We start from the raw sequence: 24,869 nt of genomic DNA on the forward strand, positions 1-24,869 counted from the left end.
TTTCAGAACCTAATATCAACACTAAAGTTTGATTCTTCTTATAGTGCTTATAGTGCATTAGTTGTGTTAACGGATTGGTGGAATTCAGGACAGTGAGTTGTGGGGGTGGTAATCAGGACAGATAGTGAAATCTTTCCTAATTTCTTATTTCCTGTTAAGGCCAAGTCAGCTGGGGTGTTCTGACTGATCTATGGCAGTATCTGTCATAAAGAAACATTGAACGTGCTGGGATTCCTGCCATGGTGAACTGTAAAACCTTGCATCCTCATAAAGAAACCCACAGCTTCTCATCAGATATATGTAAGGTCTGTTCTGCGTTAGCTTCTTACCAGGATGCCAAAGAGATCTTAGCTCACCAGGGGAGTGAGCTAGGAGCAGAGGAGCTGTGTGCATAGGGTAACTGCAGTGTCCAGTATAGGGTTGCAGCTGTTTTCTAAAGTCAAACAGAACAACCTGTAATGTAAGTTTTCTTTTAAATCTCCTTCGGGAGCTGGGCACATGAGTAGCTGGCAGCAAGGTGGGAGACTTCCTCCTAGCTCTCAATAACTAGAGCTATTGCTTGATCTGCAGGTAGAAGACGTTCTCCAGTATCTGTCAAAGATCAGAAGTAGGGGATGGACATCACTGATGTATATACAGTTCATCAGACTCACCTGTCCATATGTAGTACCTTCAAGAGCAAGCTGTCAGCATGTGTTACTGACAGAAACATTCAGAGTTTTCATAGTACATATAACATATGTACCTTCATATGCATGAAAGATCAAGAGCATAGAGATGACTGTGAACATCACTGAGACTTAAAACAGGCTGGCAGATGGGCAGAACCGTCAGGACATAAAGAACGTAGGGTAGAATGTCTTTGCAGATAATGTCCCTCTTGCCTGAGCTGTGTTCCATCTCTTTGTGCCTTATTTTAATGCATTTCTCAAGTGCAGTAAGATCAATTGAAGTGTTATTATTCTTTGTCTAAAACTATTTGAGCTTAGGAGAGACGGCTTTATTATACTCTTGGTGTTTAACAATGCACTTTTCTTCCCCTAAGAAAATGATTTAGGCCACTGTAGTTTCTTTATGTCATGGATATGATTCATTTTGGCCATGGGAGGAGAATGACAGTTACTTGCTGCACAGACCTTTCCTGTGATTCATGGAGTGCCATTTATGTCAGCCTTGAAGGAGACACTTCATATGCATCCTAGCAGGAAGGAAAAAGAGCCTGAACACAGTTACCAGATAGGATATGGAAGTTGAGTGGGAGGGAAGGGAGAGGGGAGAGGGAAATGTTGCACGGATGCCAAAATTCTGTCTGTGTTATCCATTTACCTACTTAATGGAAAATGGGTATGTACCAAGTTTATGTATAATTAAGGGAAACATCGTAACTGTAATTGCCATGTTCACAAAATAGTACGGCTTATTATATAACTTTTTCGGGTAAGTGTATCTTAACACTCTTCCTGCCATCTCTGGGATCCATCACTGTTTCATACAGTGTGCATGCAGTTCCTAGCCCTGAACTGCAGCTAAGCTGGGATGGCCATGGACAGTGCTTTGTCTTAGCTTTGTGCTCTGAGAGATTTTTGTGCTCCAACATGCAAATGCAGTTAGCAACTTGAGAAAGGCACTAGCTTGCCAAATAGGAAATGATCTTCCTTTATTTGCACACACATGCACAAAATTTAAAGAGCTATACTGTGATTTTCTTCCTAAAAATAACAGTGCTGATTGGCTCTTAAGCTGCTCGTAAAGGAGAATTCTCCACTAAATGGCTTTTCCTAATGCTGCATGAGGACTGTGGGCTTTATCGCAGCTTCCAGCTGTATCTCATGGTTTTCTTTATACCTGGAAAGTGCAGATAGGAATAAATGGGAGCAGAAGAATTAGAAATTTATATATCCTAATTCCTGAAGGCAGAAATGTAGTTAATTTCCTGAACAGGTTAGGGGCTTGTGGCTGTTTGTCCTCTGCTGCTGGCAGCACCTGTGTCAGAAGGCAGTGCTGTGCCCGTGGCACCTGCAGTGAGTCTTTGTCCAGCTGATGCACAGCAGCATCAGAATGGGAAAGCAGCGGTGTAGTTCGAGATGAAAGGAGTGACAATAGGGACAATAAAGAAGAGAATAGAAGTGGATGAGAATTGCTAAGCACATGTTCTGTGTGTTCATTGATTTTTTCCCTGGCAATTAAAATGTTACTGTCTGATTCACCGGTGTTACTCAGTTTTCCCTTATGGCCTGGCTTATAAAATGCTGTCTCAATTTTGATTTCATGTTAGCTGTGTTTATTGGGGACAATAGGGTCTAGCTATAGCTGTGGACTACACCACACTGAAAGGGCATCTAAGTTTCTTGTGAATTTTTCTGAAGCAATGTGATGAGTCATGAAATACAACTTTTGCAGAAAATATCCTGATTGCCTAATGACTAGGTGTTGGTAGCTGAAATTACACACACTCTCTCTGGTTCACATGAAACCAGGGAAGTGTCCTTCTGAGTAAGCTGTTTGTTCAAGTTACCCAAGAAATGTCAAGGTTTACGGTTGCAAAATAGGAAAGAAGTATGTGTTGGAGGAGCTTAGAAACACCTGCTGTGCCTTGTGGCATTAACAGCACCATCTGTAAAGAAAAAATGCCTCCTGAAATGTGTACAGCTGATCATCCATGTGCAACATGCTTTGTTTTGCAGATGATGAAGAGGATGTTAGAAGTATGGAAAATGTCATGTTAGAGTATGCTGCATTGGACAGAGAGCTTAATCATTACATGAGAGCGTTTGAAGAAACGGTAGATCAGGTAAACTATCAGCTTCTGTAAAGGTTACTAAACTATGTCCTTATTTAAGTATTGTCCTGATACAAATGCTACATCGAAGTGCGATAGTGGGAAAAATAGGCCCTTGAACAGTATAAAATACTGAGGTCAGCAGTCTAGCTGTTCACCCCTAATGACACATCTGTGTGCTGCTGCTTTCCACACTACTGCAGCAAGGACAGCACAGGGGGAGCAGCGCTGCGGCACTCAGCGTGGCTGTGGGTGCTGCCATGGCTCTAGTGGTGGCAGCTCTGTGCTGTGAGGAAGATGGAGGTGGCACAGTGAGGGAGGTGGACTACTAAGCGGCTGCGGCAGCAGAGGGATTGACGATGCCTGGTTTCCACAGTCTTTTGGCCCACGTGGGTTTGCAGATTCTTAGTAAGGGTAAGCTTGTTAATTGTTCTCCCAGTTTGCCGCCTGAACCCTCATTTTTGCAAGAGCCGAAGCATGTCAGTATTTTCAGTGGTTTCCAGCTCAGTGCACGGCAGTTGCACAAGAGGTGCTATGAACCCAGCGGTGCTTGCGCAAGCTCCTCTCCAGCGAGCTGCGCTCATCAGCGGATGCCGCGGCCCAGAGGAGGCCCGAGACCGCCGCCTCCGCTCGCCGCAGCCGCAAGGGGGCGCCATGGCCACGGCAGCGCAGGTACAGAGGCAGATCCACGCATGCAGAGAGGGTGCGTTTCACTTCTGCCTGATGCCTGAGGGCAGGAAGGCCCCGCAGAGGGACCTGCATAGGCTGGATCGATGGGACCAGGCCAACTGGATGAAGTTCAGCAAGCTCTAGTGCCAGGTCCTGTGCTTCGGTCACTACAACCCCAGGCAATGCCACGGTCCTGTGGCAGAGTGGCTGGAAAGGATTTGAGAGCGCTGGTTGACAGCTGGCTGCACGTGGGCCAGCAGTATGCCTGGGGGGCCAACAGCATCCTGGCTTGTATCAGCAATAGTGTGGCCAGCAGGAGCAGGGAGGTGATTGTCCTCGTGTACTCTGTGCTGGTGAGGTGCACCTGGAGTGTTCAGCTTTGGTTTTCCCACTACAAGACAGACACGAAGGCCTTGCAGTGTGTCCAGAGAAGGGCAGCGAAGCTGCGAGGGATCTGGAGCTCAATCTTATGGGGAGTGGCTGAGGGAACTGGGATTGTTCAGTCATAGAAGAGGAGGCCCGTGGGAGACCTTATTACTCTCTACAACTCCATGAAAGCAGGCTGTGGTGAGGTGAGTCTCAGCCTCTTCTCCCAGGTGACAGTGGTGGGACAAGCAGGAAAGGCCTCAAGTTGCACCAGAGGATGTTCATGTTGAATGTTTCTTCTCAGAATGAGTGGTGAAGCATTGAAATGTACTGCCCAGGGAAGTCTCTGGGGGTGTTCAACAACCGTGTAGATGTAGCACTGAGGGATGTGGTTTAGTGGCATGGTAATGATGGGCTGATAGTTGTACTAGGTGATGTTAGTGGTCTTTTCCAACCTTAATGATTCTGTGATTCATGAGGGGAAGTTTAAACTTGACATTAGGAAAAGTTTTTTGTGCTGTGTGTACAGTCGGGTACCAGAATGGGCTTCCTAGCACGGTGGTTGATCCCCCGTGGCTGTCAGTGTTCAGGAGGCATTGGGATACTGCCCACAGTAGTGTGCTTTGAGTTTTGGTTAGCTCTGAAGTGGTCACATTGTTGTGTTGGAGGAGCTCTGAATGACCCTTCCAACTGAACTGTTCTAATCTACCCCTGCCATACCCTATCCTTTCTCAATGCTTGGAGAACTCATCTTTCAAAGTAACCCATTTTGATTCTGCTAATAGACGCTCGGGTATCAATTCTACAGGGACTTCTCTGGAGGAAGCAGAAGCATGTCCCTAATTTCCCTTCAAGAAGTCTGTGCTTCAAAGCATTAAGGCATTGGAGCATGTCATGTTGTTCGTTTGTTAGTTTTCTTGCTCTTTTTGAAACGAAAGGAGGAGAGAAAAGCTATGCAGCCTTGCACTAGTTCTGTTCTGAGAAATGGCTGAATATTTTCTTTTGTAGGAAGGTTTTCTTTTAAGTTTTAAGCATCCTGAGTCAGATGCTTGGCTGAAAAATAACCATTCAAATAATCAAATATTACATGTTCAAAAGGAGCTGGAAAGTGTGTCTACATCAGCAAATGTTGAACAGCATACTCACTGTATGCCTTTACTCATGTAGCCTTTAAATATGTATTTCAACGTGCGTCACCATAGCTGCAGTCCTCCTAGCCTATACTTCTTAGGAATGGGACAGTTAAGAATTGTTCCCTTTTATTGGAAGTATTAATGATTCTTAAAGCTTTCCTAATAAAACATAGCATAGTCCTCACATCATTAGAGATTAACAGTGTATAACTGAAACATGGTAGGTTTATATTTTAATTGTAAACTGTTAACTAATTGATGTGTTGTTGTTGAAACACTATAGTAAGAATTTTCAGTAATCTCATGTTAGGATTATAAAGATGAGGAGTATAAAGACCTGTCCCTTAACTAGCAAAGTGCTCAAACCCTGCTTACTTGACACGCATTTGCTCACAGTCTTCAAGTTATGCATGGGCTGAAATGCTTGCTGAAGCAGCAGTAACGTGGGCCATGTAGGTCAATGATACACGCATGACTTTTATGTCATGCATCAAATTGCACTCTTGTAAAAATAAATAAATAAAAATTCTGGAAGGTTGATTTTCTTTTTTTTTTCTTTTTTCTTTTATTCCTCCCTCATTTAGTTCATTTATATTGTGTCAGAGATCCTTGCTTGCTAAAACAAGCTCCTGTCCTGTTTGTTCATTCCTAAGACTTTAAATGTGCAGCTCCAAGACATTTAGCACATGTAAGGGTCTGTATGGATTGTAAAGCCAGTGAGGGTTGATCTCAGCCTCTAGCCACACTTCTCCTATCTGTGGGCGCTACTTCACTGGGAATTTTCTGTGCTTTCCACTGGCAGTACACTGAGCAAACCTTTTGAGTGTAAAGAGAAACAAATGTGTATAATGTAAAACAATATATATGAAGTAGAACAAATATAGGAATTGTTCTCTAAATAGTAAAAGCCTGTGCTTTGTGCTGGAGGACAGCTGTATGCAATGCCTTCAGAACTGTACAGTTATTTCCAGTTAGCTGTCAGAAACCAATTTCAAATTTACTTTTGGGAAACAAAGATACTGTTGCTGAATTTAGGGCAGCACCTGGAGGTAGTGTAGAAAGGGTTGGGTTTAAAATAGCCTCTGCTGGCTTGCTCCCTGGTGCCATCTGAACTCCTTGCCTGAGGGCATTCTGCAGGAAGCTGCAGCAGGTCATTGGGTTTCATAACCTGACTGCTTTTTGTATACTGCCTTAACAGTATTTGTCTCAAACTGGAAAACATGCTTTATCTAATCACTCTGTGAGTTTGGCTGCTGTCATTTTATCAGATCTGTAGTTTCTTCAGGCAGCTGTGAATCTGGAAGTGGGTTATACTGTTTTACCTTCTAATCACCTGCTTGTAGTCCATGTCCAACTGCAAGTTAGATAGGTAAGGAGACAGCATCAGTTAAAATCCCAGATTTATTATTTCATTATGCATATGTTTAATTGACTGTCAAGCAGATACTGCACAAAAGAAGTATGTCATGTAAATGACAAATGGGGATATGGCTGCCTGTTCTTGAGAGCTGAGTTTTTGTTGGTTTGTACTGCAGTCGGTAGAATGCAGAAGGTGAAACATATCAGCATCTTCTGGTTGAATCAGCAGCCCGCTGAGTAAGAAATGAGCAATTGAATCGCAGTGTTTCCAACAATAGGCTGTGGGAAACCCTTGGTCTGTGGAAACTCCCTGTGCCACTGGATTTTCTTGTACCTGTGGAATGATTGGACTCCTACTGCTGCTGCCTTTTTGAGTTTTAACAAATATATTTTTAAAAAGTTACCTAACGTTTGGGTCCTTTCCAAGCATAGTCAGGACAGTACTCATATTTTTCATGTAGCAACAGCAGCAAGAGAAAGACGGATGGGGCTGGAGTATGTCTTGCTGACTGCTTTATGTGTGGGAGTGCACCAGAGTGATTGGGACCCAGGCTGACTTAGCCATCTCAAGTGTTCTCTACCCTGGGAGAGCTCCCAGGTGCTCAGTGCCAGCATATCATGCCTGCTCTCTCGTTGCTTTCTGGGTTAGAAAGGGTGTTGGCTGCGGGCTCCCACTGCTCACTCTTCTTTTCAGGCATTTGACTCTTTGAGGGGCTGCAAGAGCTGGGGTAAATTTTCTGAACTTCCCCAATTTCTCTAAGTGAATCACAAGATATTCTAGATCTGTCTAGAAAACAGGGAAGACTTAACTAGTTCTGCTAATGTACCATTATTCCTGCCTCTCTTTTCTTCTACGCTCCCATCTCTCATCATCATCATCGTTAAATTTGGCAGGAAAGGAGAATCTGGCATTTTTTTGCCTTCTGCAAAGGAGAGGAGCATTGAGTTTGGTGGTGGCATTGCTAGCAAGGTTGACTTAGTTCTTCTTATTATAAGTTTCTGCTTTGCCAAACAAGCATTTGTCTTGCTTGTATTGTATTTTCCTTTTGCTAAATCTCAGTGCATATTTGAAATCTAAACCTGAGTGATGTGGAAGGAAAACATAAGAGATGTGTTTAAGAAAAGTTTTAAGGGTCATACTTAAGGAATGGCTGAGAACAGGAAGAGAAAGATAGAAAGGTAGAGGGTGTGGGCTTGGGAAGTCTTGAATTCGTGTAGAGGGATCACTAAGTGGCTGACTGAAAGAACACTCAGAAAGCTGTGGTATTAAGTTAGGGGAAAAAAAGGAGGAGGATATTAGAAGCTTTGTTGATGCTTTGGTTTTATCCCTTCTTTCACAGCTTTCCCATGCTGTTTTAGGTCAGTGTCATGTATATCAGCCTGTCAGCGGCTGCTGATGTATGTCATCTTTGCTTTGATTGCCCTTCATGGAAACCAATGTGAGCACTTGAGTTCAGTTTGTTAATCAAGGATGGCTATGGTTTGAACATAGGAACTGAATTAAACATGTTGTTTTTTTGTGTTTTTTGTTTTCCTGGCTTTTGTCTGTAAGGGAGCATACAGCTTGCATAGGTATGAATCTTGCACAGGAGTTGAAGTCTGGGTGCTCCATTCAGCCCTATGTGATGTTATGTTTTTTCAAGTGTTCAGTCTTCCCTTGACAAAGAAAAGCAGTGTTTTGTCTCTACAAAATAGGCAGGAAGTACTCTCGACTCTTAACATTTGTTTTGTATTTTTGGTAATAGTTCCCTTTTAGAGCAGTAACTTCATTGCAGGGAATGGAGGAGATGCTTGCTCACTTTGTCCGTATTGTAGAGCAGATCACTTTGTATAGGGATCTGTGGTCTATATGGCCCAGAGCGTATGGGTTTTAATCCTGCAGAGCTTTAATTGCCTTCAGTGATGCAGGCCGTCTTCATTCTGAGAAGCAGCTTCTAATTGATTTAAGTACATGTGTAGAAAAGGAAAGAATCTTATGTAAAACTGTACTGTATGAGAAAGTCCATGGGCTTTGTTTGACACAGAAACTGTTCAGAAGAATTCTGATTAGGACTCTTAGGACATAATTTTCTAATGACTAGGGCAGTCCTCTCTAGTCTGAGCAAAATGATAGAGATTTGAAAGTATCATCAGTGACACCAGCTGCCTATTAACAGGCTGGGCATCACATTGTTGCTTTGTCTTTTGTAGGGCTAAGTAAGAGGATGACTATGAAACCCTCATATATATAGATATAGATATTTATAAGTTAGTTCAGGACTCTAATGCACTGCACAGTGCTCAGCCATGTGATAGCCACTGAAGTGCTGCCACTGAGACTGTTTTTGACACTAAAGTTCCTAGGACCTCTCTGGATTTGACAGAGGCTCAAGAAGCAGCCTGGTTTGACACCGATGCTTTCTTAATGAGCACCTTGCTTTTCTTTTTCTTCTTGCTGCACTGTCATGATGACAGCACATTTTAGGGCAAATGCCACAGGTGATGTCTGTATCTGTAACTGTGACCTTTACTATTCCAGCTGACTTCAGAGCATTTGTGCTGTTTGAAACATGCAGTGCATCAGTGTTTCTTAATTCACAAATATATGCTTGTCCTGACAATTTTGAGTTGCTCATTTCCTCCAAAAAGTCCTCTGCTGCACAGATGCTGCTGAGAAAGGTGTCTCTGAAGTCTGATCCCATGGAAAAAGCTTTACTGAAATGGAGAAATCTTCTTTGGGCTGGTAGGAAAAGTAAAAAGAGCTCTTGCAGTCCTTCTCTATGTTTATTCTGACTGTCATTGTAGAAGCCAATGAATCTGTCTTGAAGTTCACTTGTAGTATACTGAACTGCACCATCGACAGCAACAGGTCAATCCTCTGGTGAAAAATGCTTTTCTCCCATCAAGCAAATAGATTGCTGGGGAATTTCTTTCAAATTTCTTATGAAATCTTTTATAACACTGGATGGCCATTATTTTGGTACACTGGACGCTAATTAAAATTGTTCTTTGCTGCTGCTTGTTGACTTGCTATCTACTAAGGAAGCCATTTCAGTCTATCTTATGGAAGTTTATAGACGTTTATAGAAGAAACTAAGAGCATTGTGCCAAATCCTTCTCATGACTCAGACAGGCCAACAAGAAGGAAACAGTATGTGACTGTAGTTGTGCCTCCACATAGGTATAATGCCGTAAGGCTTAATGAATCTTTTGCAGACACACTTAATCCTGGCATTTCATGGCTTTGGAATTCTTTATCATTTTTAAGTATATTCTTTGCAATTCCTTTGATGTAGTTTTATAATCAATAGCGCAGTGCTTGTAGTCTCCAAACAGCGGTTCAGACAGTATTGCCCTATTGTAGCTGTGTACTTAATTCCTGCAGAAACTGGGACAAACATGCATTTCAACACATTCCTAGTGTTTACTTTTTAATATTTGCTTTACCTTTTGTGTCTCTCTCTATGTGTTGGGCTAAGCATTTGATAGAAGCCCATTTTTTATTTCCCAAGAGTTGGTAATTCATGTGTATAGTTCATTACAATATTGCGCTGAGAGTCCACATTTAATAAGCCGCAGTAGAAATACTTGTCTAGTAAGCAGTATATAAAGCAGTAGGAGTAGTGTTCTTTGATTTATGTGGGTTATACAGCACATCTTCAGTAGTGTCTCGTAACAAGCATAAAAATATGCCCTGCTTTTTCGAGTCTTAACCCTGGAAGCCCTTGTGCATGAACATCTGTATGTTTGACTTCTCTGTGGTGACATTTGTCAAGCTAAACATGTTCTTAAATATTTGCAGTGTCAACTCTGTATTGTATGTGTCTTGGCTTTGTGGGTAGGGGTGAAGCAGCAGGGTCAAAGCTGGTTGCAGAGTGAGGATTTGGGTGAAAAGAAGTGCTCCTCATGTGGAGCTGGGACCTCTGTAGATGGGATAGCAGCAGAGAGAGTGGTTAGAACAAATCTGCAAAAGAAATCCTCAGGACTCCATCTTAATTTGAAATCTATATTTGCCATGATGGGCAGTGGTTTTGTCCTGTAGGTAGCAAACTAGCCTGGGATGAAGGAAGGCTGGATACTGTTTTCAGGTCTGCTGAGAGCTTATGTGGTTGACCATGACAAATTGCTTTGCTCTGTGCCATGGGCTACGGTCCTGTGTTCATTAATGCCACTTTTGTGCAGTACCAAACTACCTGGTAGTGAGTTTTCATCAAGTAAGGCAGATCACAAGATACCACACTCTGCTGTCTGCGTGCTCCTTGCAGAAGGATGGACGCTACCTGGTGGGCATAATTCAGTGCAAAATTAGAATTGGCAGAGCGAGTTGTGCTTCATCAGTGCATCAAGCAGCTGTGGTGTTTTTGATCTTGTTCTACACATACTGAAACTGGATTTACTATCCAGCCCAACCACGATCTCTGTTTCCACATCTGTGAAATGTGAACGGTATCTCAGTCTGTAAAGAGGGCTTTTTTTTTTCTTCTATCTGAAGATTTCAAAGCAATTTGTGTTTTGCTTTGTTATGATTTTATTTTAATGCTAGGGATTATAATTGGCAGTCTGAACTGTTTCTGGGATTCCAGAGGGTCAGAACAGAGAACAACTGAAAGTCCCTGTGGTTTGAATCCCTGCTTTTCTAGGCAGTGTCTGTGTTTCAGAGGTAACATGAGTTAATGCTGTCTGGCTGAGCTTACTCTAGTGGAGGGAGATAAAATTATGAAATGTTCTATTGGGTAGGTGTTGAGGTAGACAGCCAGTGCAAATTAAAAGGCCATCTTCATCTCCCATCAGGGATTATTATTTTTTGTTGTTGATGAAACCTATTGCTGGAAACAGTGGAGCCGTAGCTTCGGTTGATCAGCAGTGAAAACAGTCTTTCAAATTAACCACCTCATCTAGAAAGCTCCTGCTGACAGCACAAGGATTTAAATGCTGGGGCCACTGTTGAGGGGAATGCTAAGGGCTGAATGATTCCCAGCAGTGGGGGGTTTTGACTTGAAATTAATTTCTCCTGTTAATTGAACACACCCAATTTGATCAGTGTCTTTGGGGAGACAAGTTTGGAATGTTTTCCATAAGATGTCTCTCTCCAAATGTTCAGTATTGTTTTAATTAGTATAATTGTTTCCAGATAGTTTGTGCGTATTTTAATATTCCTCCTCCGAAGTTTAAATGTTAGACGACTCATTTAAAAACATGTGCTCTCTCCTCGTATGTTTTCCTGACCTTATCAATAAAAGTATTAAGTTTCACAGATCTTCCCTCTGCTAAATTCTTAGCAGCTTTATGATAAATCACAGATGAAGTGTTGCTTACAGCATTAATAAATCACACTTTTTTTTGGTGCTGATACTACCATGAATGGTTTTGTTTTTGTTAAAGAATGTCACTTAGATCTGTTAGAATTTGTTACTCTCGTTTGTAGCTTCCTCATAGCTTATGTTATTAGGGAGTTTGGTGAGTTATCCAATGCCGCACATCAGCATGTGTGCATGTAAGATACTACATGTAGTTCACAGAATCACCAAGGTTGGAAAAGACCTACAAGATCATTCAGTCCAACCATCCGCCTGGCACGCATAGCTCTCACTGAGCCATGTCCCTCATCACAACATCCAAACGTTCCTTGAACACCTCCAGGGTTGGTGACTCCGCCACCTCCCTGGGCAGCCCATTGCAGTGCCTGACCACTCTTTCAGAGAAATGGTTCAGAATGTACTGCATTCCTGTGACTTTGAAATATGCATTGTACTGAATGTTTATCCCTTAGAGAACTGCATATTTAACGCCTTTGCTACAATGGGAAGAACGGAAGGTTTGTGGAGCATTTTGTTGTTCTCTTTAGTGTTGGGAGGTTAAAAGCAGCTTTGTGTGGTTGCTTTTATTTCACTAAATGATGACTTTCTCAGGATTTTCAGCGCTTGCGCTCAGCCTGTTCTGCAAATGTTGAACTGTCTTTCTTTCTCACCCTTCTCTTTACTCCTGTCGATGAGAGTTAGTGCTTGGAAAGGAAAAAAAGAAAGAGCATGACTTCTTTGTGGTTTGCTGCAGTATGCAACTCTGCCTACTTTAATGCCTATTAAAATTAGAAATATATAGTGCTTAAAAGTGTATATACATGTAATTATCTTTCCAGCTTGAGATAGATAGGTTTTAGAGAAGACCCAAATCCTGCCAGAAATCAATACCAGATGGCACAGTATCTCCCAAGTGTGGCCCTGCTGTTGATAAGCTACTGTGGGTTACAAACACTATGCTTGATAATAAAGGTTGGCAAGCTGAACTAATTTCTGGGCTCTCATCTTATTTAGCTAAGTATATAACCTGAGCTGAAGCATTTATTTTATCCTTAGATTTGTGCATTAATGCTTAAGGATATTTTAAAAGGCACTGTGCTCGAAACTTCCATGTAAAGTGTAATGTTCACATTAATGTTAACACACATTGCATCTGATAAATTCCAGAAACACACAGAAATGGATGTGATGTTACTGTTAATTCTGACTTTTTTTTTCCCCAAATGTTTGTGCCTTACTGCATTGCCACTGCTTCAGTGTGAATATTTCACAGCGTTCGTTCAACTAGATGCTCATCCTTTGTTCAAAGCTGTTACTATGCTGTTTTTTCCCCAGCAGTCTGTTGTGTGCGTTCTGTGTAGAGCAAGGTGAGTTTACAAGGGTTTCTGGAAAGATGGCAGCTCTCGCAGGGCAGTCTCACAGGGTGTGGTTTTGTGGTGTGTGGTAATTGTTGTAATGGTGATGTGTGGGCTGTGAATGAAATATTTCTCCATAGATATTTTTATGCTTACTTGAAGGTGATTAAGGGATACAGGTAAAGGCCAGCCTGTGCTAGGGGCAGTTTGGTCCAGTTCAGTAAATCAGTATTGAAACAGAGGGTTTCTGGACTCAGCTATTAAAATCCCTGCTGCACCACCTTTACGCTCCCTAAAAAAACCCCACCTTTGCCATCACTGTTAAACTCTACTAAAGGGGTCACAGCCCTCCTCCTCACCGCCTCTTTACCCAGGAGTCATAGAATCACCTAGGTTAGAACAGACCTTCAGTATCACCAAGCGCAGCCATCATCCCATCACTAAACCATGTGTAAACCATGACCCTTAGTGCCATCTCCCATATATCTCTGAGAACCTCCAGGGACACAGACTCCACCACTTCCCTGGGTATCCCATTCCAATGCTTGAACACCTTGGTGAAGAAATCCTTACCAGTGTCCAAGCTAAACCTGCTGTGGTGCAACTTGAGAGCATTACAGCATTACGTCCTGTCCCTTGACACCTGAGAAAAGAGTCCAACACCCTTCTTGCAGTGACATCCTTTCAGGTAGTTGTAGATTGCTGACCTCTCCCCTCAGCCTCCTCTGTACTAAAAAACCTCAGTTTCCTCAGCTGCTTCTCATAATTTTTGCTTCCTGATCCCTTCACCAGCTTTACTACTGCTGTCTGCACAAGCAGCTTCAGTCTGCACTCAAGCAACTCATCATCATTCTTATGATGATGAACCCAAAACTGAACGCAGTATTGGAGGTGTGGTCTCTGTGAGTACAGATGAACAAACCCTTCCCATTTCCTGCTTCCATGCTATTTCTGATGCAGGCCAAGATGCTACCAACCTTCTTGGCCACCTGTGCACACTGCTGGCTCATGTTCAGCCAGCTATCTAGCTGTAACCCAGGTCTTTTTCTGCTGGGCAGCTTTCCAGCCACTCTGCCCCACGTGTGTGCTGTTATGTCCCAAGTGCAGTACCCAGTATAAAGACTTGTTGAATGTTACATGACTGGACGTGGCATATTGATTATATTTGTTCTGTTGGGCCACTGCACTTCGTCTCTCCCTGCTTCCCCCCTTACAGCCTGAGGATTTAGAATCCTTTTCTTGTCCTCTTCTTTCAGCCAAAACTGGAGCTGGCTGTTACTAATCTGATGGCATGCACTTGGAGAAGGCTTACAGAAGCATTGGCTCTTCCCCACCCACAGCAATGCGTGATATCGCCTGGCAGACAAAATCCAACAGAACTGTAGAGATCCTGTTGAGCAACGTCTTACAAGAATCTGACCTACTAGTCAGATTTGCACAGTACTGTCCTTGTCAGTTATAGCGATGTATACCTCTGCTAACGCTGTGTGAGTTAATTAGTCCTGAAGGTAACTAGTCATCCTCTTTAATCTACCAGTTAAGTTTGCATATGCCTAGCCTCCTTCATCAGTCAGTCTTAAAAAGATATACACAGACAGATGCCATCAACCAGCTTTATACGCACAGCATAGAAAACTATAGTTTTAAAGTGTATTAGTGCCCCAAATGAGCCACAGTACTCATAAGTACTTTAAAGCGTTCTTTTCAGTGCTTTTAAGTCTGTTAATTTGTTAATAGAAGAACAATTTCTTATGGTAAGTAGAAAATCCAGATAAAGTAAAAAGCACCCAGAGGATCACAGGTGTGGCTTTACTTCTGTTCGAAGAGAAACTGTCAATTATTTCAGATAAGAGATGACTGTAATAGCATTATGTACAGCCACAGATGGAACAGAAATGCTTATTCATTATGTGTCACATAAAAACAAAGGGCCCTTTAATGAAATTATCTAGCAGCAGCTTTTAAACCAGAAGAGGAAGTAACATTTTACACAGTGAATAATTAAATTGTGGAATTAATTACCACAGGATGTTATGGAGACCAGAAGCATCAAAGGGTTCAAAAATCCACTGGGCAAATTCATGGAAGAAAGAACCACTCACAGCCATTAGATACAAACACAGTCACAGACCTGAGAAACCCCTAATGTGCAGGTTGCAAGGAGTGGGGGAAATATATGTTGGGAACAGCTGAATATCTTTTTATTCATCACTCTTGTTATACTCCTTCTCCAGATTTTTGCAGCTGCCTGTGTTAATGATGAGAATGTGCTAGGTAGATCTTTGGTCTGATGCACTACTCACATCTTTCAGCAATAAAAATCAAACTATGTAAAAAATACAGAACATACATGCACTACCACATCCTGAAATTGATGTTGGCTGGCTGGCTGCTTGGTTTTAGAGGAATAACATTTCACAGAATCACAGAATCACCTGGGTTGGAAGGGACCTCAAGGATCATGTAGTTCCAACCCCCCTGCCTGGCAGGGCCACCAAACATACACATTCAGATCAGGTTGCCCAGGACCCCATCCAACCTGGCCTTGAACACGTCCAAGGACGGGGCATCCACAACCTCCCTGGGCAGCCCATTCCAGGGCCTAATCACTCTCCTTGTAAAGAACTTCCCCCTAACATCCAACCTAAATCTTCCCTCCTTCATTTGCACTATTTCAAGCCTATTTGGGAACATAGTTCTATCTAAAAACTACCTTTTGCCTCCAAAATTGTAATAAATAGAACATTTTCAGGGTATCTAGTAATTTATCTTTGTGTTCTTGCTCTTACATTTGATGATTTAAAAAATGAGTAAATGAACATCATCTGCTCAGGGCATTGTTACATAATTGAAAATTTCTTAATCTGAAAGCTCACTGCAAATCCGTGTCATATAAAACTACACAAACCATTTAATAATTAGGTAACAGCAGATAAAATCCTCCTTGAAGTTAGCATAGCTACACCCACTTTGACCAAAGGAAAGAGAAGCCTTCAGCTAGATCCTTGTCATGTAGCCAGTTTTCTCCTTTAATGCCCAAGAAAAACTTAATAACTTGTTCAAAGTATTGAATCAGGTATGTAGCACTGATGAGAGAAGATGAACTACAGCCCTGGGTGAGTGTCTTACGGGGCCGCTTAGACGTGATGGAATTCCAACTTCAGTACCTGCTCTGATCTCAGGCACACCACATGGGATGAAATGTTTTCCTGAGCAGTTAGGATCCATACAGTGTAGGTTTTCTACTTATTTTAATAGATGACAATCTGAAAGTTTTAAGAACACTCTTTGATATTCTTGGATCAGTGAACATAAAAATGCCTTTTATATACTTACTAGCAGTGTTATACACTAGAAAGGTGGTCCAACCTGGACTATAAATGTGATCAACAAAGTTCTGGCATGGTGGCATTTTACAGAAGAAAACTGGGAGCCCACAAAGCATGTTATTTATTTGTTTGTTTGTTTGTTTGTTTTTTAAAAGAAAGTATTAAGTTGACTTTCAGAAAAAAATGTGTTTTTATACCTTTTCATTTGCTGAGAAAAGCTTGGGTCCACCATTTTGTGACTGTTTTGCAAGTAGCTTTTGCCTCCCTGCAAACTCCAGTTTCTCTGTGTCAGCCTGACCTCAGTGCCAGGGAAGGTTCTGGAACAGATCATCTTGAGTGACATCACACAGCATGTGCAGGACGAGCAGGGAATCAAGCTCAGCCAGTATAGGTAACGAGAAGCAGATCCTGTTTGACCAACCTCATCTCCTTCTATAATTGAGTGACCATCCGGGTGGATGAGGGAAAGGCTGTTGATGTGGTCTACCTAGACTCCATCAATTCTCTCACATAACTAGCAATAGGACTAGTGAGAATGGCTTTAAGTTGTGCCAGGGGAAGTTCAGGTTGGACGTTAAGAAAAGTTTCTTCTCTGAAAGAGTGGTCACACGCTGGAACAGGCTGCCCAGGGAGGTCGTTGAGTCACCGTTCCTGAAAGTATTCATGAAACATTTAGATGTTGTACTGAGGAACAGGGTTTAGTGGGGAATATTGGTAGTAGGTGGGTGGTTGGACTGGATGATTTTGGAGGTTTTTTCCAACCTTGGTGATTCTGTGATTTTATTCTTTGATTCTGCAGTAAAGTGTTTTGCTAGGTACTGTCTGCCAGTTAGATGTCAAACTAAGATTTACCGTAGGTGTTACCCTCTCAACAGAGCAATCCCACTGATTTTCAATCTACTGACTAGACCATTTGATTATATTCACCACTTTCCCTATGTCTGCCTAGCAGGTCATTCCATCACGTAGAGAAATCAGGTTGATCAAGCACTATCTACCAATTGTAAGTCCATCTTGATTAATGCTGACTGACTTTTTGTTCTCTGCATGTTTGGAAGTGCATTCCAAAAGGATGTGGTACATAATCATTTCAGGGACTGAGGTGAGGCTAATCAGCGTATAGTTGCCCCAGTCCTTTCTCATGCCTTTTTTAAAGGCAGAGATAGCACTTGCTTTTCTCCTGTTGTCATAGAATTGTAGAATCACAAGGTTGGAAAGGACCCACAAGATCATCTAGTCTAACCATCCTCCCATTACCATTGCTACCACAAGCACTAAACCATGTCTTGTAGCTCCTCATCCAGACTCCTCTTGAACACTGCCAGCGATGGCTACTCCACCACCTCCCTGAGCAGCCATTCCAGTGCCTGACCACGCTCTGAGAAAAAAAGTTTTTCCTTATGTCATGGAACTGTCCTGATAGTTATGTTTTTTGTAGGTAACTGACAAGGCATCTTGGAGTCACATCAGCCAGTTCTCCCACAGTATTCTAGAGAAGGTGGCAACCCATGGCTTGGACAGCTACACTCTTTGCTGGGTGAAGAGCTGGCTGGAGGGCTGGGCCCAGAAAGTGGTGGTAAATGGAGTTAAATCCAGCTGTTGACTGAGCACAAGTGGTGTTCGCCAGGGGTTGGTACTGGGGTCTGACTTGTTTAATATCTTTAATGGTAACTTGGATGAGGGGATTGAGTGCACCCTTAGTAAGTTTGCACATGTCACCAAACTGTGTTGATCTGTGTGAGGGTAGGATGGCCCTACAGAGGGCCCTGGACCAGCTGGATCATTGGGCTGAGGCCAGTGGAATGAAGTTCAACAAGACAAAGTGCCTGGTCCTGCGCTTTGGCCACAACAACCCCAGGCAACACTACAGGCTTTGGTCAGATTGGCTTGAAGTTTGTGTGGAGAAATGGACCTGGAGATGTTCATCAGCTGTTGGCTAAATATGAGCCAGCAGTGTGCCCAGGTGGCCAAGAAGGCCAATGACATCCCGGCTCGTATCAGAAAGTGTTGTCAGCAGGAGTAGGGAGGTGATCATTCCTCCGTATTCAGCACTGGTGAGGCCATGCTTCGAGTACTGACAGCGAAGCTGTTGAGGGGCCTTATTGCTGCTGTCTGCAGCTCCCTGAAAGGAGGTTGTGGTGAGGTAGATGTTGGCTTCTTCTCTTGCAATAGGACTAGCAGGAATGGCCTCAAGTTGCACCAGGGGACATTCAGGTGAGATGTTAGGAAAAATTTCTTTTCTGAAAATGTGATTAGGCACTTGAATGGACTTTCTAGGGAGATGGTTGAGTCATCATCCCTGGAGGTGTTCACAAATTGTTTAGAAGTTGTGCTAAGGAACATAGGTGATAGGTGAATGGTTGGACTTAGATGTTCTTGGAAGTTTTTTCCAACTTTGGTTATTCTAAGATTCTTTTGTCACTTTCTGATGATTCTTGTCTAGCAGTACGGATTTGAATACATTTAGTGTTCTTCTTCAACTCATTCCTAACTTTTCTTCCATAGACTGCTCCTTCCCAACCAGTCCTGGTAGAACTGGAAATCTAGGAGGAATCATTGCCTCTGACGATTTAGGCAAAAATATGATGAGTACTTCAGCCTTTTCCAACACAGCGATCACTAGTCTGTGTACCTCATTCTTTAATTTCCCCACATTTCTTCTGATCTTACAGGATTTCTTCTTGCTGCCATCACTCGTTTTAACTGTAAAAAATACTTTAGGGTTTCCCGGTTTTGTCTTCAAGCATCAAAGCACTGCTTTTGTATTTCCTTTTGTTGCCTGTTCTTTTGCATTTCAGTTCATTAAGGAGCTACTTGCCTGTGAGCCTTCTACTGAAATGCCTAGTCTTCTTTTACAACAGGATGATTTATTCCTGATTTATCAGTAAGTTTTCTGTTAGAATTCAGCACCTACTGTTGGCATCTTTTGTGTCAGTTTCCCAGGAGTTTCAGCTAAACGATTCCTAACAGTTGGTAGGTTCACTTGCTTGAAGTCCTGAATCCTACACCTTCTGCTTGCTTTCTCAGTCTTTTTCTGGATCCTCAGTGCAATCAGTGTGTGGTCACTGCTCCCAAACTAATATTGGTGGCCGCATTTGCCACTTGTTCTTCCCTGTTTATGCTTACTGGTTGAGTACTGACCTTGTTTGGTCTCTTTAGCATCTGTATTGAAAAGTTATCATCAGTGCAGTCTGGAAACATTCTGGAATGCTGGCACAATGCCATGGTGCTCACATGGTTGAAATCTCCAAGGAGTACCAAGTCCGATAAGTGGGTTATTTTAGATTATCCACTTCTTCCCATTGTTCATGTGGTCTGTAAAAGGTCCACAATGCCATGTGACCAGTACTGCTCTTGCCTTTGCTTTTGATGGTAAGATTCCTGGTGGATCTGTTTTACACTGGAACTCCGCGTGGACAATGAGATACTCTGTAAGAAAGTGCAGCTGCCCTTCTCACAACTTGTTCTTCTTGACCAGTCTTTATGACACTTTTCCAGTCATGCATGGTTTCCCATTTCATCTTTGTGATCCTGATCACAATCGCAACTCTGACTCTGCACGGACTTCCAGTTCTTCTTGTTCATTGCCCAAGCTTGATGCATTAGTTTCCAAACCTTGCCCAAGCTCTGTGCATTTGTATTCAGATTCTGGAGGTAAGGCTCTGCAAGCCCTCCCTTCCGAGTAGGAATGTGTAATTTTCCCTTCTAGGCTTTTCTCACACATTCTTTCTGCTCCATATGCACTGTCTCCTTACCTCTGGGCATAAGTACCCATCCCTCAGCGAATTTAATTTAAAGCCATCCCCACTAAGTGAGCAGATTTCTTCACAGAGGATTTTTTGTCAGGTGGCTTCCCGATCTTCATAGCAGTCCTTCAAGGCATCAGTCTCCTGGCTACATCTGCTAGCCAAACTTCTCCCTTGACTAGAAGAGTTGAAGAAAGCAGGACTGGGATTTCCGCCATCCCATGTTTGCTCAGATCTCTGTGCTTCATTTGAGCTGCTTGGGATTTCCCTTGGCTGTGTTTTGTTCTCCAAGGATTAGCAGCAAGTGGCAAAATCTGGGAGACTGGATAAACGATGACAGTCTCTTTGCACTGTTGGTGACCTTGGCTCTGGATGAGGAGCACACCTGCCTGGATAGCAGGGCTGAATTCATCTGTCTCATGTGGGGGATAATCAACAGTCACTAACACAGCTGCATTTCAGTGCTCAGAATAATCCAAAGACTTGAGATACCCACTCAATATTTGCTCCCAAAACACCCACTGCTTTTCCAAACTGTGAGGCGCAGCTGGAGAAGGAAACAGCTTTATTCCTGTTACCCGAAGTCACTGGCATCCATCTACACTCTGCTTGTTCCTGTTCTCTTCCTTCAGTCATACTTTCCTTCTTATCCTACTGGCCTCAGCCTGGTGCCTTGGAGAAACTTCTTCAAATCCGTTGCTCTCCCTCGCGTCAGCCCTGATGTGGCAGTGGTATCTCTGTGATTTCTTATTCTCCCCGCAGTCTGTCTGCCAAGTTTACTGCTTTGCTTCTGTATTCACGTCCGGATGGCAGGCTCCTTGCTGCTGGGGCTCCCCTGGTGGGCAGGAAACCGATGCAGGAGAGTTTTGCCCCTCCTAAGACTGTCACCTGGCAGCAAGCTGCTCGCACTGCCAGTTAGTTCTTTTGTTCCTGCTGTGTAGGGCCCTGTGGTTGCTGGTACTGTCATGCATTGCTTCTTATTGCACTGCTGTTCAAAGCCAGAGCTGGGATCTGGGGATGAGTTAATTCTGCTGCTTTACGAATGGAATTAGCAGTTCTAGTTTAGGGGCAGACAAATTATTTATGATTGTTGATTTATGTAGGATTTATTTTCTGTGCTTTCCACAACAACCATGCAGTAAAGTAAATATATGTTATTTTTCTTCTGTGAAGTATTTTTAGTAAATCCTTGGTGCCTGTTTTATTGAATGACTAATGAGTTTTGGTACATCTGTATTACATCTATACTGAGTCATTTTGTTTTGTAATGGTGCATTTAAATGTTAAAATCTCTTCAGAAATTAAGTATTGTAAAAGACTTTAACCTTTTGTTCTGAGGATTGGTTTGTGCTGGCATGATGTCACCACTAGCCTCTGCTATGGCAAAGAGCTCCTGTAGGCTGAAGGCTCTGGGAGTGGTGTATCACAAAAACATTTCTGTAAGCCATAAATGAACCAGTATGTTTTTACACAGCCAAAATTTTGTTTTCTTGAATCAGATCTTCCCCTCTTGCTGTGTGATGTTGTCACATGTAACATTTCACAATTCTCTGTTGGACTCTTAGTTTTCCTAGGCCACTGCTCACCCAACACTTCTAAAATTTTTCCTTCTCTCCTCTCAGGCTGCCATTAATTCACATTTTGAAACTGGAATTTTGTTCATGGGGAAAGTTTTACCAACATCGTAAGCAGAATAGTTACATCAGTGTTCCCTGCTTTCTTGCTGTGAGTTGAGTGTTATGTTTTTTTTTTCTGTTTTTTTTTCTGTTTTTTTTTTTTTTTTTTTCTGTGTTTTATTTTGTTGAACTCTCATATAGGACATGTAACCCAGAGTAACAATGAAAAAAAAAAGATTTGTGCTGGATAACTGCTTGCATTTATTGCATGTGTCGCTCAGTTGAACAGCCTTCCTTGAATTCCTTTGTCATGTGCACTTCTTGAAATATTTCTTCCCTAGTCAGCAGTCTTTCTTATATCAGCTCTTTATGCCCTTTCAGTCCTTGAACAAACACCTGTTACGCCAGGCTGGCATTATTTTGAAATACCTTACAAGCTTTCACTTGTGTTTGGTTATCCTGGATTTGTAATCTGTGCTTTTCCTGATGTGTGGTTTATATTGCATTGTTGCTTGTCTGCCAGGTCCTTCATTTACTTTGTGAGCACTTTAGAGCAGAGATCTGTTCATCACATCAGCTCTGTCTGAAGCCCATACTGTATTTTTAGAATCCAAAGAGTGATTATCAATCATTGTGAAAGACCAAGGCTCCTTTATTCTGCTATCTATGAATACTGTTGGAGGCTTCTCATTGCCTTCTCCAAGCAAGAAATCAACACCCACAGGAAGAGTTGGTTTTGTACTTGCAAAAATGGGTTACATTATGATAAAATATTTGAAGTAGCATCCATCTGTCCCCCAACAACAACCAAACAAAAACTGCCTAGCTTTTGCCATTGAACAAGTGAGCTGGTACTGTGTGTTAGAAGAATTGGAGGTCTGTGCTGTAGGAACTCTGAAATGAATGTGATTGTGTTCTGTGAATCCTTGTATGTGAAATATTGAGAATAGGGTTTTCAGAAGTGCTTACGTGATTTAAGAATCTTTAAGAGGCAAAATGAGAGAGTGATTCTTCAGCTGAATAGTTAGGCAATAACCTGGGATGTGGGAGAGTCAGGTTCAAGTACTTGCTCCAATTACCTTTTAATTAGTTATACAAAGTGGAACGACTTCAAACAGGAGAGACCGAGATGTCTTACCCCTGAATACCTAATAGCCTATGGGCTGGGACAACTCACATGGGATGAGCAAAGATTTGAAAACGGGTCACTTACCTTACTGATGACTGTTTTAACCACTTAGATATTAAATCTGATAGCATGTGGGTCTTTCTCATCGTTGTTTGTGAGGAAGGATTTGGCTGGCTTAGGCATCTGACTCAAGGAGAGGGTTTGCGGTGGAGGCACCCATCCCCATTAAAGGAACAGGACTCCCTGTCCTACTGGTTGCTCAGACATCTTTTTGCTTAGACAGATGACTTTTTCTGTTGCTGCTTTTTCACACTTACTTTTCTTCATCTATTTTATAAAAAGTCCGAGTGTTTAATTTAGGGAGGGGATTGCATTAGATATCATTTTGTCTGAAGTTTAAGTGTGGCAAATTCACATTTCTGCTACAACTTAGTCTTTTTGTGAATCTAATGATTTGCCATAAAGTAGGAGTTTATTATGATGCTGACAGACCAAACAGAAGGGCAAAGAAGGCTTTTAACAGAACTGATATATTAGACATAAAGGCTTTACACATTGTTAAAAATCTATTTACAGCTAAAGGAGGAAACCATGCTAATGTACTAATTACATCATCTTGAAAGACTTATAATTATCTCTGCAGGATTTCATGAGTCTGCATCCATTTGATTTGTCCTAATTCAGAGTCTTGTCATCCCCATCTGCAATCTCATACCCAGATTGAGCATGGAAATCTACACAAGCGTTCCTAATATGCAAATAGAGATCTGCAGTTCCACTTCAAAGCAGTAGCTTCTGAAGTGGGATTTTTAATTATTCCATTCTGAGTTAGTGACTGCAGAAGACTTTTTTTTTCTTCTGCTGGTGAGTTGAGTATTCTTCTCAGTTTTGTTACGTTTGTTATGTCTCAGTAGACGTCTCATTCTCTCTTCCATGTGAACAATGAAATGACTGACCAGCTAATGATCTATCTGTTTACTGATTGTAATCCATAACTTCCTCAGGGAGTTGTATGTCCTGTTCTTGGGCTCTTTTGCAAATAGTATCTTACATAACATTCCTCATTCCTCATCACTGGAGTCTGTCAAGATGTTAAAAACAATGGTAGGTATCAGCTGCCCTTTATTTCGTAGAGATGGTGTCTGCTGTCAAAACTAAGATTCCTTGGACAAGACAATATACTGGAAAGGTTAGTGGAGATGAGAAACTCATGAAGGAGGAGGTAGTATTATCATAAGACTGTTTATTGCATGGCAGAAGGCAGAAACAAAGAGGCACAATCATGATGCAAATTGATAAGAGTAAATGTCAAGTTACTCTGTCCAAAATTGCAAGTGGTTGGCTGAGTTGTGGATGAAATCTGATTTATTGTGAATAATTATTTTTAAGTTGAATTCTAAGTGTTTTCAAGCCCCCATTGAAAAGTGAGATGCAATTATGTAAGGTTAGTTCTTTAAGATAAGTCATACTGTTTCACTTTCTATGTGTAGTGAGACGACTTGAGATGATGGTGCTGGAACAGGCTGCCCAGAGAGGTTGTGGATGCCCCGTCCCTGGAGGTGTTCAAGGCCAGGTTGGATGGGGCCCTGGGCAGCCTGGTCTAGTACTAAATGTGGAGGTTGGAGGCCCTGCATGTGGCAGAGGGGTTGGAGCTTCATGATCCTTGAGGTCCCTTCCAACCCTGGCCATTCTGTGATTCTGTGACTTCCACTGGTGGAAGTGTGCAGCAGTAGCACTCCCAAGACAAAACACTCTCAGATAACTGCGCACTTGGAGGCTGCACTTGGAGAGCACATAATGTGATACGTTCCAGGTTCAGCATAAACTATTGGTGACACAGGTGAGCCCTGCATGGCAGAAGGCACAAACTCACTCCCTCTGCTTCCCAGCTGCTTTGCCAGTGACTCAGGAATTTGGTGAGAATCTAATGTAGAAAGGAAGGATGGAGGCATCCCGTAATTAGTAATAAGAGAGAAATCAGTTTAGTGTGTGATATACGGTGAGTGGATCAGAGAAACGAAGGAAAAGTGAGTTTGATAGATATAAATGGGAAAGTGCAATACTGATAAATTGTGGTGAGTAGTGATGAGATCTTCAAAAGGCATGGTAAAA

The 24,869-nt window shown here is 42.3% G+C and overlaps 1 protein-coding gene across 1 annotated transcript in view; it reads left to right on the plus strand.

Annotated features, from left to right (window-relative positions):
* The window catches only part of NSMCE2 (NSE2 (MMS21) homolog, SMC5-SMC6 complex SUMO ligase), a 128,106-nt gene that overhangs the window by 25,904 nt on the left and 77,333 nt on the right, over positions 1-24,869 (plus strand). Inside the window, exon 3 of the mRNA XM_042869086.1 lies at positions 2,685-2,791. Coding sequence (XP_042725020.1) covers positions 2,685-2,791 — 107 coding nt within the window. The remainder of the gene's footprint in view (positions 1-2,684; positions 2,792-24,869) is intronic.

This window comes from Lagopus leucura, unplaced genomic scaffold (genome assembly GCF_019238085.1).
Source record: "Lagopus leucura isolate 7727_CA_CO unplaced genomic scaffold, USGS_WTPT01 Super-Scaffold_100002, whole genome shotgun sequence".
In the NCBI taxonomy this organism is placed as follows: domain Eukaryota; kingdom Metazoa; phylum Chordata; class Aves; order Galliformes; family Phasianidae; genus Lagopus; species Lagopus leucura.